Source organism: Toxotes jaculatrix, chromosome 22 (assembly GCF_017976425.1).
Source record: "Toxotes jaculatrix isolate fToxJac2 chromosome 22, fToxJac2.pri, whole genome shotgun sequence".
Taxonomy (NCBI): Eukaryota; Metazoa; Chordata; class Actinopteri; family Toxotidae; genus Toxotes; species Toxotes jaculatrix.
Genome location: NC_054415.1, coordinates 11675827 through 11694094, shown reverse-complemented (window position 1 = coordinate 11694094; position 18268 = coordinate 11675827). Strand labels below are relative to the sequence as shown.

The following is an 18268-nucleotide window of genomic DNA, read 5'->3' as shown; positions in this document are numbered from 1 at the left end:
CTTCAGCCCAATGACTGTATCATCCAGGAACAGACTTTGGGAGAGCCTGCCTATGAAAGAGTTCACTGACTGGTGTAGTGGTTTGTTTAAGTGTGTCGCATTATGAGAACGAGCCTGGTATAAAGTTTAAAATCATTGAAGTGGCCCTTTAACTCCCTAGAGGGCTAAAAGTCCAGCAGGACTTGTCAAAAACTGAGAGCTCCTGGTCCTGGCAATAATTGTATCCTATAATAATGGAACAAAGAGGACCTTTGTGTTAATGTAATGGAGCTTAGGGGGTCAGTTAAATTCAGCTCTTTTGTTAGAAATATACTCCACCATGAAATTCAAGAGTATGGCTGTGAAGAGGAGCTGTTGTTCACTGTGGCAGACATGTACACAAGCAGAAACAGGGTAGAGCAGGACTGTACCTTGTAGTTTGGTGGAAACCTGTATGTTATGCGACTGTAGCTCTGTGTTTTTGTACAGTTCTGTACTGTATTTCTGTGAAGCAGTTTATACTACGACAGAGGAGGTTAACAAACACAAGATGGTGCAGCCATCATAGCTGGTAAGCTGTTATATGATAGCTTCCACTATTTTGGACAATGCATAATAAATTAGTGCCTTTATGGGGTTAAGCTGCATGCATCACTGCTGGGAGTTGGACCTCAGTCACTGTGGTGGTACGTTTTTCTACTGTGGCAATTGATGAGCTGCTTTTACTGACTTTAGTAGCAGTACTTTAAGCTCAGTGTATATTAGTCCAAACACTAAAGACTACTTGGTGCCATCATGGTTTTTCAATGAGCACCTTATGAAATGTTTTGGCTTAATTCATGATCCTGTTTATCCAAGTTCCCCGAAACAGGAAGGCATCCCACCTGACGGGATTCCACCCAGAATACTGGTTTCCAATACAGTGCCTCACGTCAACATAATGTCTGTGCATTCCTTGTCACACCCTTGGTGTTTTGCACCTAGGTGTTGAAGTGACCCAACCCTCGACATTTTCTCATAAGCCCAAAAATAAAATAATGAAGTGTGTGAGAGATTTGGGGATGACTGCACTGAATTTGATCTTATCTCGGTATACCTCATGCATTCGTGTTGGCACCAGAGATTTTATGTTTGTGTACATCTCTGACAGCACAGCCCCTGCCCTCCTCTTCTTTTAGTCCTCTGACAACAACAAGCTGTCACCATATTCATATTCTGCTGTTGTCCTCTGCACCCCTCCCTTTACACAGTGAATCAATGTGTAATCCCTTTTTTGTTACTGTGGTTTGGCACTGACAATGTGTTAGAGGACAAGCCAGTTCAAGCTTAAGGAAGCACTTGCGTTCTTAGGCGTTCCCACACTATTTGTGTTGTTTTTATGTCATTCCTGTTTTGCTTTTACATATTGCATTCCAAGTGACATGCAACACAGGTGCGAGAGAGCAGATAAGACTCAACTGAGGGTGTGAAACTGATAAGACTGTTTATGTTGTTGGGTATTCAACCTAATATTTAAGCATTTCTGGCCCCATGCTGGGTTTTAGTTGAAGTGGGGTCGATGTATGAAGCTGTTGTACTGTAACACATCCAAAAACGTGAGTTATTATAAAACAGTGTTTACGTCCTACCATGGAGAGGATAGTTACACACCTCTTCATCACTCAACCACACCAACATGTCATAATCCACGTCACTGATGCACTGCGTGCAGTAATTAGCTTTAGAGGTCCTACTCTTTAAGCCTATTGAACTAAGCCACAGGTAAATAAATACAATCACAGTAATGAAAGGGCCTGTATTGCTGCCAGTAATGCAGTATAAACCTGCAAAGTTTACCCAATCTCCAGCTGTCGTTTTCTGGCAGTGTTTATTTCTCTGTATCTCTCTCCCTCCCTCTGCAGCCGTCTCTCAATGTACAGACAGGGCTGTGCATTGAGCACCAGCTTTAGATTACAAAGCACAGATCTGCCTGGGTACACATGGCAGTGAGCTGTCAAACAAGACGTGGATTTCTCCCAGGCACAATGGTTTGTTAAGCCAACGCTTAGGCAAACAGATGGAGAAGAAAGGACAGCCAAGGTGGAAGGTATAACAGGAGAGCAGTCACTAGGGGTGCAGTGATACTGCTAGTTCAACACCAGTGCCAAAAGCACCAGTCAATACAAGTCATCACTTTGAATACAAACCTACTTTTTGTGACCTTGATTTTCTGTAATCCCATGAATCTGCATTTTTGTTTGGTACTCCTAGACTTTATTTTATTTATTTATTTTTTGGAAAACTTGAGATGGACACTTTCAGTTTTGAGTAGCTCTCCAAAACAAATGGATGGATTGCCATCAAATCTTGTATAGACATTAATGTCCCTCTGAGGATGATTTGTCATCACTTTGATGTTATCCTGACTTTTCCCCTAGCACCACCATCAGGTCACCAAATACCTGCAAAACTATTCTCATCAGAGATTAAGAATATCATTTAGTAAAGTCTAAGTACAGTCTCACAGAGCTGCTAACAAGGCTACAGCCTTGTTTTTGTCTATTTCAGAAATTTCAGACTAAACTTTAGTTCATGCACAAAATCATGCAGCTTTGTTTTGCTTCTTAACTTGTAATACCGTATATGGGCTTTACTATGGGATTTTATTACAGTATTTCTGTGGTGCTGATACCCTATTTCAGCCTGATTTCCAAAACTTCCAGTATCACTAAAAGCGAATCACTGTAACATGTCGGATCTGTATCCTGCTCTGCCATATGGGAAAGCAAATATCTAAACCTTACCCCTGGCCAGGAGAGATATCCAGGCTTAGAGGTCCTGAGGAAGTACTCTAAGCATAGTGATTTGGAGGAAAGGGCAGACGTTCTCTAAAGAATATGCCATGATTTATTCAAGATTTTCTTCCAAGATGGGAGCCTGCATTTACTCTGGATTTACTCTGGACTCAGAGGCCATGCCATCTCAGTGATTGGATTTTACTAGTATGTCTGTGAGAGCGAGCCTTTGTGTGTGTACAAATAACATTCCTGGCTAGGATACCCTGTCTTGTGCTCTGCTCAGCACATCTGACTGACGGATGCTCTGATTCAACAAAATCCACTTAAATGTCAAGCAGTAACATCCACTAATGTTGTGTAAGCCAGAACATCAAGGCCAGAGTGATGTTTACCGCTCATAACAATTCGTCCTGGCATTTATGGCACTTGTGTGTCAGTTTGATGTTAGGGAAAATATATTGGGCAAAAATGGAAAATACAGGCTGAGGAAGACCTGTCAAATTTGAGTCATGCTGCATGATTTCCCGCTATCAGCTGACATGATGTTCTTCTGTCTTCACCGTGCTACAGGGGACCCACTGATTCTCATAACTTCTAAATGTTACTTGGTCAGTTTCTGTATTTCTGCTGTTGGTAGACACTGACTCTGTAACCATGCAGGTAATGACTCAGTGTCTTAACTTACCAAAAAAAAAAAAAAAAATTCTGTCAGCTCTAGAACAAATATCTCAAGGACATTTCACCAATTTGTCTCAGACAGCTGTGAATTTTTACTGCTTCAAATGTAAGGTAAACACTCACAGAGAGAAAGAACCACACAAGAAGGGAAAGTGTGGAATGTGGTGTAAGTCAGCAACACTTGGAGTCCAGAGTATTTCTCGTTTGGGTATGTGCAAAGACGTTAGGGAAAATTCCAATAACCACTGCCCCTGTCTTTACTATAGTAACTGATTAACTACAACTGTACTGACCATTGTTGATAACCAGACTGTGCTCAAAGACTACAAGTGCAAAAGGGTAAATATAATTAGTCACTTTAGGTTGCTTAGCTTGATTGTCCCAGAAATGAATGCAACACCATTCTTTTTTTTAAACAGCAGTGTTTAATGTTGAACTTCCTGGATATTTATTACTGGCAAAGACTCTTTGTTTGATTCCTAACTCCAGGGTAAACTGACCTGCTCTTGTCACAGTGATCACTGTGGGTGGAGGGGGGTGAACATTGACTCAATAAATGAAAGTCTTTATGGCAGGTTATTATAGGGCGCTTGATACCACTTTGAGGAAGGTCAATGGCCAGGTTTAAACTGAAGTGTGCAGTGCCAGCTGTAATCACTCCACTCGATGTGGTACAGTAATTGCAGACCAGGGAACTCATCTAGATGAACAAACATTAGCCTCGGGAGGTTATAAGGACGCCTGGATTAAGTGGAAGTTGCCCAATGCAAAGGATGGAAAGGAGCAAAATTTGGAGCACTGCTCAACAACCACAGCAGGTGCATGCTGGGAGTCTACCTCAATGAGACCCTGGATTGGGTTGCCCAGCTATTTGTAAACAAATCACTTCACAAATGCACTTCCACGGAGGGAACCTTTTGAGGAACAGATTTCTACTACCTGCATTTCCACTTGAAGAACCAGGACCTAGATTAAGTTCCAGGAAGATCATTTCAAGTCCCTGCCTATGAGGTAGTACTTTCTGAAAGTTCAGGAACTGTTGGGGTGGGGAGTGCAGCACTGAATTGGTTAAGTTCACCATTGTCGTTCGTGCAAATGACGTGGAAAGTGACCGTCACGCTTTTGATATGCCAGCAGACTGATTTGTTTAAGCATCCCGGGGCTTTGGCTCTGCTGTGGAAACACACATCACAATGTGCTGCAGGAACTTTTACTCCTGGGAAAGTTCCTGGACATGAGTTCTTAGAAAATGAAATTTTCTGGAACTTCGGTTGAAAAGCACCTGTTTTGCATGTAAAGTTCTTCCTCAGTTATTTTTAAGCATAATCTGGTTTCAGACGAGTGATTTACAAAATAGAGTTGAACCATAAGAACTTAACAAATGTAATTAAAACTTATTTAAAATGTAAACTAGTTGATGTCACCTACGTAAACACAAAGTCACAACTTGGAACTGTTTTTGGTGATATATTATTATAATAAAACCTCAAACCTCGCAGTGACCAAACCACATTAAAGGCTGTTTTTGTTAGTTTCTATTAAGCTCCCATTTTGGAGTTTTTCAAAGAGCTCATTGGGGCAGAAAACAGCCTCCATGGACGAATTAATGAAAGTATGAATGAACTCCTTCCTGGGAGACATTAAATAACAGTATTACAGCTTGTGAGAAACAGAGCCTCCTAATTATCTCTGCCTAAGAACCCACCTATGTGACCTGCTCTTGTCAGTGTACAGACCCCAACTACAGTAGCTACATGACCTGACTGTTGCTCCCTCAACATGTGCATGATCCTGATAAGGAGAGCAGAGAGGGAAGACAGCTGTTTCTGGGGTTCTTTTTTTTTTTTTTTTTTTGCATGGGTGACAGTGGCTACATTCACCTGTGGTAACTGATTTACTGGAAGGAATTATACAACAGAAAAACACTAGTTACTTAGAAAAAATATATGATGATATATGATGTAATAGGATTATTTGGCTCATATTTGCTAAGTTTAAAGACATGACAAAAAAAGCTGTTTTGCATGGAATCATGACAAAGCTATGAAACTCATTCACTCCTGCGTAAAACGACTTACCTGTCTCAGATACACTGCTGATGCCTGAGCTTCGTTTTCTGTTTCTCTCTATTTCCTTCCAAGCCAAAACACTGCGGTTTAGAACAACTTCAAACTGTCTGTGCCTCTGAAAAAGCTTCGAGGACAACAATCTGGGTTGTTTTTCCATGATTTCGCTCAGACGTGTCATTAGTTACGCTGTTGTCCGATGATTCTCATCTGAACTTTGTCCCGGCACCGCACAGCACAGCGCGTTTAATATGTGTTCTACTGTGTTGAGTCAATGAGCCGGTCGGCCCGAGCTGTCAGGAGGAGAGAGGACTTAAAACAAAGATCGTGTGTGAGCAAGATGATTCACTCAGTGGTAAAACCGAAACCGGCCTACTTTCCAGTCTGTGCTGTCTCACATTGGGCAGGGAATGAATCTAGATTGGTTTTCAATAACACTTTCAATTCATGCTGTGCGTGAAGGCCTTAGAAAGAAAGAAAAACAAAGAAATTAAATATATTCTTGCGGTTTTTGACAGTATGACCTTGGCTATGAAATCTTATTACTTTGATTTCCTGGAAATAAAAACCTAAAGTAAAGAAAGATTCAATCAATTATACTGATGGAATGCAACAAGTTATGTTTTTACTGAGACTTTAAATACAGTTTGTAATGCATCATATCAAAGAGGAACCACACGTCTCTGAAGGTTTTGTGTCTGTTTTTTATAACGGACTTTGCCCGAGGCTGTTTTGGAATTGAAAGCCTCCCTGGCAACCCTTTACATTCAGTTCTGAAACTTGCATAACGCATAAAACAAAATAAATAAAAATAAAGTAGCCCCGGATATTTCAAACAGAAGCCTGCGATATTAGGACTTTACAACTTTACCATGAATACCAAAAACACCTCAACAGTAGACATGTTTGCAGTATAGAAAAATTGTGACAGAGTGATAGCTCTTGTCTTTTTCCTGCTTGCTTCTTTTCTGTGGGACAAACACTGCATCAGCACGTTGCATAAACACGTAAGCGCTCTGATCCATGACTCAGAGCAGGTAGGTGCTTCCCTACAGTTCCAGACTGAAGAGTTGAATAACTACCTTAACCTGTCATAACCCTCAGACAGTGATCATTATGAGGCAAACACCAACATGAAAAAACATGACTAAACTGTGTTTAAGTGGTTCTCAGCATCCGTACGTCTTCTGTAGCTCAAAAGGTGATTAGACTGAGCTGGTTTCAAGATGATGGAAATATTGTAATAGTAAAGATATTTTATGTTACTACACCTCTTTCCTTCTACAGTACTTCTCTTAGTTTTTCATATGTTTAAACTGTTTGGATACCTCTATAAGTGTAACTGTGTGTGACAGAGAGGGAGAGATACACTAAACAAACTGCTCAGTCTAAATTGATGGTGAATATATGTTGCTAAGCAATATTGCCAGTCAGTAACCATCATTGCATCCATCAATTCAAAAAATATATTTTCAGACAGATGATTTACTATTTTATTTTCTATAAACACACCATCTTTATGTCTGAATAATCATGTATGAATCCTATATAAACAATTCTAAATAATAGTAAACCTCACGAAAGTATAAGTACATCAGTTTATAAGCTGCAGTGGAGAAGGTAAATACTCGTAAGTATTTTTCTCTCCGTGCCTGTTGGTCCTGATGCTGGTGGTCTCTCTTTTGATTGACACATAGTTTGCAGTGTCTGTCAACAAAGCAAGGACGGCAATGTATGACGTCGGCTGCTTCTCAAGCCACCTAATAGCAGATCTCACTTGAGATTGGCTCACGTTGAGGAAGTGTCGCCCCAGCCAATCACAGCCGCGTTTGCTCACCCATTAGGCAGTATCAACATGGCAGCTTTCTGAGTTTTGGAGGTGGGGGACCTGGTGTAAATAAACACAAATTACACATTTTACAGACAACGACAGCGTTGGGGTGTTTGTGTTTGGGACTGGCTGGAACCGCGGAGGGAAGATGTCGAGTGACGGGAACAGAAAACAGTTCTGGAAAAGAAACGCAGCCAAGGTTCCTGGCAGGTGAGTGACGTGTTACCTTCTGTTGGCTAGCTTAGCGTAGCTAGCCTCACTCAACTGACGCTGCACTGTTGAGCTTCAAACGCAACCTTCACTTTAACTAACTGCCCATCTGTATTGCACAAAGTTTGCGAGTCCCCCACCCCGTATTGTTTTACTGTCTGCGGGAAATTAGTCTCTCAGACAGTTTACACCTTGCTGCTGCTAGCTGCCTAAGAGCTACGTTGCTAACAGTGGCTAACAATTAAGTAATTTATCCACACCGCACTTACAGAATTGCAACTAATGATACAGTAACTGTTTTATATAACGGGATAGCTATGGTTTTACAACAAATCAATGTCATTCTTGTCTCTCTTTGTCGTATTACTACAGTTTTAACTGGCATTGTTGGGATAACTTGGAGCTAACATGGCTAGCCTGACAGCCAGTTTTAAATGAGCTCATCCGGTAACATTCTGTCTTCTCCACTTCCTCAGCATTCAACATGTGTATGGAGCACAGCATCCACCTTTCGACCCGCTCCTTCATGCTAAGTAAGTTAAATGTACTACTTCCTTTTTTTTTGGTAAAGTACCCCGTGATCTTGTTGACTATTGTGAGTAGTTGTTAGACTTTTCCTTCTCTTAGTTTTTGTGTGCTAACAGTGTGTCTCAGTTTGGAAAACTATACCTAAAAGCCTAGCTCTCATCCTTGGCTGTCCTTTCTCTTTAGCTTGAAAATAAGATTTCTTAAGATGCAACAGTGGATGAAAATATCTCTTCTCATCATGGAAGATCTCATCAGATTATTATATATATATTTTTTTTTTTTTTTTTTTGACAAACATGTTTATCTGGTGTGTATTATTTGTAAGTGTTTGCTTTCTCTTCCTCTTTGAATGGGAGATTAATCTTTTACTCAGGAGGTTGATGGTTCTTTGATGACAAACAGTCTTATAGATGGTCACATATGACCTTTATTCAATTGCTAGTCCCTTGGTAAGAGTCAGAATACATAAGACAGAACATTATTCATATTGAATGACATTTGCTTGAAGTTCCAATAGTTTCATTTCTGTTCACCATTAGTGCCAGGAGAGAATTAATTGGGAGGATACATTTAAATAACAAAACAATGAAAAAATCTTAAAGGGTAGCTACTCATCCACTCACACAAAACAGAAAATTGCTGTGTCATGGCTTGATTCTGTAACATGTTATCCTTGTCACCATATAGCAACCAGGAATGTGGACCCGTTAGTTTTACCTTTTTACAGCTGACGAAGACGTAGGCATCATAGACTGGGGTGTGGCCATAAGTGTGACATGTTTGATTGTATGAAACGTCACATGCTGGTAATTGTGGTATAGTTCTGGTAACCTTTTGTTTCCACTGTATGGCCCTTCCTGTTATGCTGTTTTAGAGGAAGTGAACCTACCAGAAAATCTAGTTAGTAAATGATGGGTGAACAGCTGAAAGGAGTTTAGGTATGCTTTCATTTTGATTGATTTTAACTTGAAAGGCTTGAAACTATCCCCGGTACAAACAGATTATTTTATGTTATTTAAAGATCTAAGATAGGTTTGGGATTTGTAACAAGTTTGAATGAATGAGTGTATGTTCTAATCTAATTCATTAATTCATTAATAAGAAAGAGACTGGCCTTTTCATTGAATAATGTATGTACAGATAAAAAATGAAAGTTTATAGAAAACTTATTTGAAAGCATCATAATCATTTGCTTCTGATTTGGAAATATTTTTCCCTCTTTGAATGTTTTTTTTTAACCCCCCAAAAGGATAAGTGGTATAGTTAATGGATGGATGAACTTCTTTTTATAACATGTCATTGACTGCACCAATCTTGTTTCAGTTCCCACACACACACCCTTACACATTCACAGAAAAACAGCCCATTATTCAGTAATAATCCTTTTCCTTCTTCTGTCTGAAGTTTAATCATGTAGATTTCCACAGGGGGTTGAATTTAATTTGCTTGTGTTTTTGTCAGGGTATAAGTTCAGACTGTCTTTTTTCTTCTAAGTTATGATGGAAGTGAGCTAATATGGACAAGTCTGTCTCTTTATTATGGTAATTCTTGTCTTTGTAAGAAATCAGAGCACCTTCGTTTTTCTCCCGCTGCCCATCTTTCCCCTCCTCCCTTTTCCTTTTTTCCGCATCGCATGATTAAACAGGAAAGGTTGAGTTTGATTGAATTCTCTTTTTCTGTTGCAATTCTTGTTGCCGCTGAATAAAAAGGTATCCTTGAAGTACAAAGGAAGCAACTGAGTGAAATTTTTGTCTTTTGAACATGGACAGATTGTGTCCTGTTAGGTGTTTGAAGCCTGCTTTTGATTCGGGTGTTTAAGATTAAGCGTATGCGTGTGTAGGGGTGGTGACTCACATACCTATGTGCTTCATTATGAGTGTTGTGAATTACTGTTGTCTTTCAAAAGCCAATGTCACTGTGTAATGTGTAAATATTTTACACAATTTGTTTAGTTCAAATGTTAATTAATTAATTGCTAAGCTCTCCTCTTTCTTCCAAGGGCTAGTGTTCTTTTATTTCTTTCCCCATCCGTCAGTGTCAGAATGATTGACTGTTCATTCCTCCCCTTTTTCTCCTTATCTTCACTGTGCTTATTTACTTTACGTCCCTCTCCTTTTGTCTCCTTCCTTGTCTTTTCACCATGGCCCTCTCTTTGTCCTCCAGTCTAATTAAAGCAGGCAACAAGCCTCCTCCAGCCACGCCAGGCAAGCCCAAGAAGGCGACCACCTTCCAAGAGTTTGAGAGCATCACAAGTGATGCCTGGGATGTCGGGGATGATGATGACGAGTTGCTGGCCATGGCCGCACAGAACCTTAACATCGAGGTGGTCATGGAGACAGCCAATAAGGTGAGCAAACACATAAAGGGGCTTGAGAAAGAAGAATTAGGAAGAGTGGATGTTTTGCTGCCATAAGGGTTTGGTCAAAGGACTGTTGCTATATCCACAGCACCAGCCTGTTTCCCTTTTCTGCCCATTTAAAGCATTTAAAGCAGCTAATGTTTGCACCTTCCAGAGATAATCTTGTTCAACAAAATAGCCCAAAAATTGCATTTTTTAGACAATGCAATAACTAAAAATGACTTAAAATCTCTGTGCATTTAGGATGGTTATCTGCCAGTGGATTTTTACCAGTTTAAGTTACACATGTTGAAATTGGATGTTGTTGTAGTTTAGAATTAAATAAATAAATTCTGGAGTGTGTGTCTCACAAAACATTTTTTTAAATACTGTATATCAGAGGTGTCTAAACTCTGGTATACAGTATTTAAAAATTTGTTTTATATACTGTACATCAGAGGTGTCTAAACTGTTCCACAAAGGTCTGTGTGGCTGCAGGTTTTTGTTCCAATCAAGCAGCAGCACACCAGACTTGACTTATTTAATTAACTGATCTCAATCTTCAGACAGTCAAACTGTGTGCTCTTGATTGGTTGGAACAGAAACCTGCAGCCACACTGCCCTTTGTGGAACAGTTTGGACACCACTGCTGTATATGGAGTTTAGTAGTTTGTGTCCTTGTTTACTCTACAGGTGATTGAGAATCACAGCAAGCAGCAGGAGAGACAGAGGCTTGACGACACAACAGAGCTAGAACAGAGAGAAGAAGACACGCAGGAGGAGGCGGCGGAGGACGAAGAAGAGGACGAGGAGGACGAGGAGGACAGGGGGGAGGAGGGAGACGTGACTAGCCCAGAGGTGTCGTTTGCCTCCCAGAGCAGCCCTTATACTGATGGCCGCCTGGTGAAATCCCACAGTGAAGCTCCAATTGGGTCACCTAAAGGTTAGTGAACACCATCGCTCAGTGTCCAAAAAGTTTTTTTTGGCTCACTTGCACAGTAAAAGCTAAACTGTGTTTGCTTTTAGTGCACCAATGTCATGAATATTTGGAAAAGAAACCTGTGTGTAGCTGGAATACAGTTCTCATTAATCACCCCATACAGTGCCTGCCTATAACCTTTAACTGAGTCTGCTTTCAAGTTTGTTGTTCAGTTTTTGATTGTTTTGATTTTATTCGAATCTTGGATGTTTGGCCAATACAGCCTGCATAAATAAGGGTTAAATGTTGTGAAGACACACAGGAAATGTTGCCATATTGACTTTAATGGTTTGGTATAAATAGAATAAAATAGATGAACATACTCAGAATTTTAGGAAACAACTCACTCACTTTTTCTGGTTCACAAACTACAATATTTTTTAACAACAAATATATTTTTTTGTATATTTATTCACTCTGGTCTCACAGCTGCTTTTGTGTCACCACATTCCAATGACATCAAATTTCAGCAGAACCATTCAGCATCCAGACAGCAGAGAAATGGGCAAAAAAATACTTGGCAGATGTTATCACTCTGCAGAGCAGTGTTACTGATAGACTGCCACTTTGATTGGACTCGCTTGTGGTTTTGGCAGAGTGTAAAGCATTGAAACAGTTTGAGATCATGCAAATACTAAAGCCTTTATAATCAAATGATTTTAGTTAAAAGATAGAAGCAAGTGTGGAAACTTAAACCTGGGTACAGTAGGGCAGACTTCCCTCTAAACAAATAGAAGAGAAAGGTTGTAAAGAGATGGTTCTACTGTTGGTTTGCAGATTGTAACATCAGCAGCAGTTGCAGCAGACGCCAAACATCGTGAACGTCTGGCTGACTGTTGTCCTGTCTGGCAGGTCATCTGCCTGTCTGCCTGGGTGTCTGCCTGTTGCTGTGTTTAGATACAGATAAAATAACTAGGATTTTGGCTTCAGGCAGTACCTCTTATCTTCTCAGAGAAGACACAGCATGGGCTAGCATGCACTGTCATGTCATTTATGGATACAAGGATATGCAAGATGACACCCTTTGGTGAAAAACAAAACCAAAAACACTGTCACTTATATGCAAGCGTGAATACATGCACACTCAGTGTGCTTGGCAGGTGGGTAAACCAAGTGACATGCACAGTTACAGTAAGGCAGAGTGCTGTGTTTGCTGGTGTCTGATTTTATTGTATGTTTTATTTTTCAATTCTTGTAGCCTCTCCTCTCCTCTTTTCTGTTCTCTTCTCTTCTTGATAATGGCACACAGCATGGCTTTCATTAGTGAGGCTCAGACTCTCTCCGTATACTTACATACATCATAGACTTGGCGCTCATCATCCTATTACACTGCATCTAAGAGAGCAAGGCACACACACACACACACACAGAAGCTAGTGGTCATTGGGGATTTCTGATTTCTGCAGCCTCTTGTATTTCTGGCAAAAATATGCACTATACACTATGATTTTCTGTAATATTGGTTCAGGGGATGTGCTCTCTGTTTATGTTTTTGCACTTGAACACGTGCTTTTCCTCCTTCATCTGTACTAATTGATGCGGCATACTGTGATAGACAACTAACTTCCACTATCTTGACTTTTTCTTTTATAGCCCCTTAAAATTTAAAAGTTATTAAATGGACTGTAAAAGGAGCTCACTGTTTCAGTCACACAAAAGGTTCCCCTACAAAGAAACTGCTGCCGGCTTTAATAATCTTTTTTAATTTTTCAAAGTGCAAATAAAGTGGTTGAGAACAAATTTGTAGCTTTTTATTTGTTCCTGTAAAAAATGAAAAGGGTATTAAAATCGGCAGCATTCCAGTTTTTTTAATTGCTATGGAGTGTTTGTGTGACTATCGAGGCTCAGTAGATGTGTAGAGGTTTGCTCCTGCACTGTGAAATGTTGGCAGGGCTCTTTATGAACACAGGGCTCTTTATGAACATTTGCTTAGTGTTCAGTGTGACAGACGGATCATCCCTCTCCACACTGACACCCTGACCTCACCAGCTTGTTCATAACCTGTCTCTATGTGTGGTGTCTGTTTTGTAATGTGTTTGACTCTTTCTGTCCTTTTTTCTTTCTTTCTTTTTTTTTTTTTTTTTATTTAGCACATCTGGGGGAACATGTGGCCCTCAGCAGACTGAATTAATGTGTTTGTATACCCATTATAGATGCTTCACAGAAATTTTGCAACAACTGCTGCCATCCTGGAGGCTGATTACAAAACAAAGCATTAACAGTAACTACATTCATTACCACCTGGAACCATACAGTAAGGTTATATCTAAAAGGCAATAGTCCCATTGGGTTCCAAGTGTAGGTTACCGTGGCATTAAGTCGTCCACGTGTTGGCCACAGTCGTGCTCTTTAGTACTTTTTCAGAAATACGGATTAGACTTGTAGAAAAATATCAGCTCAGTGATCCTGAAAAAAGTTCTTGAATATAACTTTGATAACATGCTAACGAGCAAGCAAACTAACTAACATGGGAAGTTGCTGTGCACAGCAGTTACTGGAACTACTTATAACTCGTAGTTGCAAAGTTCTCTGTGTAGAAGAAACAGAGAAGTGAAACAGAAGTCAGAACGTCTTTATCTTTAGTAATGTGAAGTGAAAGGAAATATGTGGGCATGGTTTTGTTCCAAAATAGATTTAAATCAAATCCTTGAGATCTGATTGGATGGTTGCCATGGTTTGGCGAATATGGAGCAATATGGAGCTGTAGAAAACTGTTAGCCTCCACCCACACCTCTCTCATTCCTGTTGTTAGATCAGGAGGAAGAGGATGAGGGAGAAATTAAAACATTGGAGTAAAACCATGCGGTTTGAAAATGTAAACAAAGTTTGTCAGACTGAGATCCAAACACACTTCTGAGCAAATTAGAAACTTCTGGTAGGAAGCACAAAATCTTTAGTCCTTTCACATGTAATGACATATGCTCTCTTCAGCTTGGCAAAAAGCTACAGACCTCCATCATGTCCACAAGATCCTGTGCTGCATCATGTGAAATCCCTCCATTTGTTGTCTGTGTGTTTATGTAACCCGTCTTTATCTGCCCACCAGATGCAGCAGGTGAATGCGCAGCCCTCCACAGACAGCGGTCTCTGCCCCATCGGCCACCCGTCATCCCGTTGGTGGCTCGCATGGCTGACCAGAACACATCTGGCACCCCAGCCATGACCGAGAGGGAAGCGTCCCGTCTGGATAAATTCAAACAGTTGCTGGCTGGACCCAACACAGATCTGGGTAAGAGATACTCATCCAACTGGTACTCCATTTTCTCCGCATCGCTCAGCTTGTGTCTAGTTTTACCGTTTTCTTTTTGTTCTCTAAGCTCTGTCACTTTTTCATTTCCTCGCGCTCTTTTGCTTCTCACTCATAGTTTGCTCACTCTCAGCCTGCCAGCTGTGCCGGGCTTTTAACGATGCTGTGAGGGAGAAAGTCATCCTGCCATCTGGACATGCAGATTACAAGGGAAAAAAATACCACCAACAACAAAAGCAAATGACAGGCCTTTGTTCTAACCAAACGACAGGCCTTTATTGTTTATCCATCCCAAGAGACTTTGTTTGCTACCACTGCTACCCCAGTGGCCATGAAATCCTTGCAGACCTCTCTCTTTACAGTTGACTTTGTGTCCTCTGAAACTAACTTTTGGCGACTGCGATGCACCAACATGTTGCATGACGTTGTTTCAAGTAGACAAAACTACATCAAAGAAAAGTTTGCCACTTGAGCCAATCTGAGTGTACAATTTGAATGTCAACATCCAGACAGTGACCAGGCTATAATTTACAGATGGGGCGTTATGTAACGACCGTAGCTCCCTTGAATGTGCAGAGTTATAGGGACATTTGGCAGAAACATCTGCAGTTATATCTTCATACAGGAAAAAAAAACAGAACTGTAAGATGTAATCTTACATGAGATACAGACTTTGTGTCTTACGTAAAGATTTTGTCCCTTGAAACAACAACATGAATTGTCATTAAGAATCACTGTTATCACAATCTATACAAAAAAATTTGGGTTGTATTTTTAATCAAATTATATTTTGTCACTCCAGTCCGTTTCAGAGACAGGTAATTTTTATTTGTATTATTTCAATCACTTAAGCATTTTAATTCTGCATCCGTACTTGGTTGCACTTTGAAACCCTTTTTTTTATATTTATGGTGTGTCTTGATAACACATATTCAGACTTGAGTTCTGGGAATGGAGGATGTGTACGTGCTGTGAAAAAGAAAAAAAATGCTTTAAATTGTTTGTTACCATGACCTCAGTCGGTTTTTGTAAAAGCGCAGAAACTGGCTCATGAAAAATATAGAAGTTGTCTTGTGCATTAATGGAGGAGGATGTACCGTCAAACTCTGTTAAAAGCCTTTTTTACGTTCCCGTCTCTTCTGTGTGTTAAGATTAAGGATATACATCTGATGTCCTTGGATAGTTTTTATGTGCTTAGGGTGCAGTGTGTGTGTGTGTGTGTGTATATGTGAGTGTTGAGTGTACCTGATAGAAGGGGAGCATGAAGTGAGACGAGGGAAGGGAATTTTAAAAGTGCGGTTCTTAGCAGGAGAATGGGTTATGTACCTGTCTAAATACCCTAAATATGCTAAATGGTAAAATAGTGTGTCGGAGATATTTCACTGCAGAAATGTCACAGTTTAAATACCGTAGCCTCCAGTCTCAAGTGGTAGCTTTGGTCTTAATTTACCACAACTGAGGAGGCTACCAGGCATTTATTTGAGACGGGCTATTATTGGAGGCAAGCCTTTTCTCAGATTTCTCCTCTTTTACAACTGTACTTTGTCATATTTTAGTAAGAATCCTCTCCGTTTTCTAATATATTCTTGCTGCTGTTGCACAGAGATTTGGTGTCACTGCTGTCAAGGCAAAGTCAAAACATCCTCCATCTGTTTCACATTAAAAGCCATCAAGCGTTTAGCATTTTTGTCATATTTTTGGAGATGATGATGAACAATGGAGAAAAAAGTCAAAATGCGATGCTGTAGAATCACAGATACTTTTTCCACTTGAAAACCTGGCGCCTTCGTTACCCGCAGTGCAGCTAGACCGCCGACAGTTTGGTCACAGGTTCAGGCGGGTGATGCCTGTATCTGTTAATGTAGCCATGAGCCGCTAGCCTCAAGCAAAGATGAGGTGGTGGGCTGTAGAGGTTTGGAACCTTTCTTCTTTCTAACTGCACGCACACAGATATTTTTCATTCTCAAACTTGTTGTCTTCAGCCTCAACCAACACTGACTCAAGTGACATCAGTAGTACAGACTTTGATATATAAAATCAGAGCACTTCCTTGTTAATTATTAGTGATTATCACATTATCATTACCACCATGAAAATATCTTATCCAGTATGTTAAGGTGCGTTCCCATATCGGTCAACAGACATGGCTGGTTGTGTAAGTTGTGTAAAATTGTGTGTCACTCGGAGCACTTTGCCACTGCTTTACTTGCCACATGTAGATTACTGTTAGGTGCACACACTGAGAGCATTGGCTGAGATCCTAAAATGTAAATGCTGGATTTCATTAAGTTTGAATGGCCTTAGTCAGCACAGTACTTCACCTCTGTGTGTGATCCCCTTGAAAACTTTTTGAGCAAAACAAACTGGTTCACAAGTCATCAGCATTAGTCAACTTTGGTTGCGGCCTGCTCGAGCAGAGTGTATCCTGTACATCAGCAAAGTGTCTTGAGATGTCAGCCCCCATTAGAGCCTGCCAGGCATCACAAGCCGGCTGTCTAAATTTAGTTTAGTCTCTGCACCATGATTAGATAGCCCAGAACGGGCGAGCCACGCTGCCGGCTGCTGGCAGCATGAAAGATGAACTTCATTCACGGGACATAATTAAGTGAAGGGCTGGGGGAGGGGGGGTGATAGGGGAGGGGAGAGGGATAGGGGCAGATAAGATAAGATAAGATGAAACTTTAATGATCCCCGTGGGGAAATTGGGTCATTGCAGCAGCAAAGAATGGGATATAGATGTGAATACGGAACGAAAAAACTGTAATTGCCACCATCCGATGGAATTCAAAATATTTCTGGAACAAAAGTGATAAATAGCATTGTTTGCCAGTCGTTATGAGTCATTTTTAGACCTTGGTTAATAAAGTTGTTCTGTTTTGGGGCATGAACATGTCTTTTTTGAAATACTCATATAATGTTTTTTTCACGTAGTGTATTTTACCATTTACACATGAGCTGATAATTGCAGTTTTCAGTTAAGCAACAATACAAGCAAGATGACAAGATGAATTAAACTCCCTGTCCCTAAAGCGTAGGTCATTGTCCCCCAGTGTCCCTGTTGTCTGTGACTCATTTACACTCATACAAATTTCCACACATAGCAGTAGGCACTGTCAGCGGGGATGACGCCCCCTTGTGTAAAAGAGAAATTTGACCGACTGTCCTTGAGCTCAAAGGAAGGTTTGGGGGGGGCTTGGATGATCCATTGGCTGGTCTCTCACTTGAATGGTGTCATTAATTGCGGAGGCGGCCATTTTTTTGGGACAAGCCCCCCGACATGTCAGGGCTGCCAGTCTACAGTGCGTTTGTTGGTGTCTGACCGTGTTGGGCACTGTATGAATGTGTGCGATTTTGTGAACTCGATGGATTTAGCCCATAACTTAGCGTTATAGCTGCCTCGCCTTGTCAGTCTGCTCACGCAGCATGAAGTTATACTTTACATGCCTGAAGTGATGTGAAACTTTTGCCTATAGAACTGTTAGTCAGAAGAAACCTGCACTGAGTTGAGGGGGAGGGGTGGTGCAATAAAACAACAGCAGGCACCCTCGTTCACCAGTTTCCACCAGTCAGCGTTTACTGTTTTTTGATCATTATACCCGTCCAACTTGCCTTCATGATCTCCTTTGCATTCAGAT

At 40.7% G+C, this 18268-nt stretch overlaps 2 protein-coding genes across 4 annotated transcripts in view; one reads left to right on the top strand and one right to left on the bottom strand.

Annotated features, from left to right (window-relative positions):
• cerk (ceramide kinase) overlaps nt 1-5754 on the bottom strand; it is a 33474-nt gene extending 27720 nt beyond the window's left edge. For both annotated transcript variants that reach the window (XM_041030270.1, XM_041030271.1), the window contains exon 1: nt 5513-5754. In XM_041030270.1, the coding sequence (XP_040886204.1) occupies nt 5513-5681 (169 nt within the window). In that variant the 5' untranslated portion in view covers nt 5682-5754. The remainder of the gene's footprint in view (nt 1-5512) is intronic.
• Nucleotides 5755-7354: 1600 nt separating this feature from the next.
• The window catches only part of tbc1d22a (TBC1 domain family, member 22a), a 107385-nt gene continuing 96471 nt past the window's right edge, over nt 7355-18268 (top strand). For both annotated transcript variants that reach the window (XM_041029950.1, XM_041029952.1), the window contains exons 1-5: nt 7355-7541; nt 8018-8074; nt 10233-10416; nt 11101-11350; nt 14433-14615. In XM_041029950.1, coding sequence (XP_040885884.1) covers nt 7480-7541; nt 8018-8074; nt 10233-10416; nt 11101-11350; nt 14433-14615 — 736 coding nt within the window. In that variant the 5' untranslated portion in view covers nt 7355-7479. The remainder of the gene's footprint in view (nt 7542-8017; nt 8075-10232; nt 10417-11100; nt 11351-14432; nt 14616-18268) is intronic.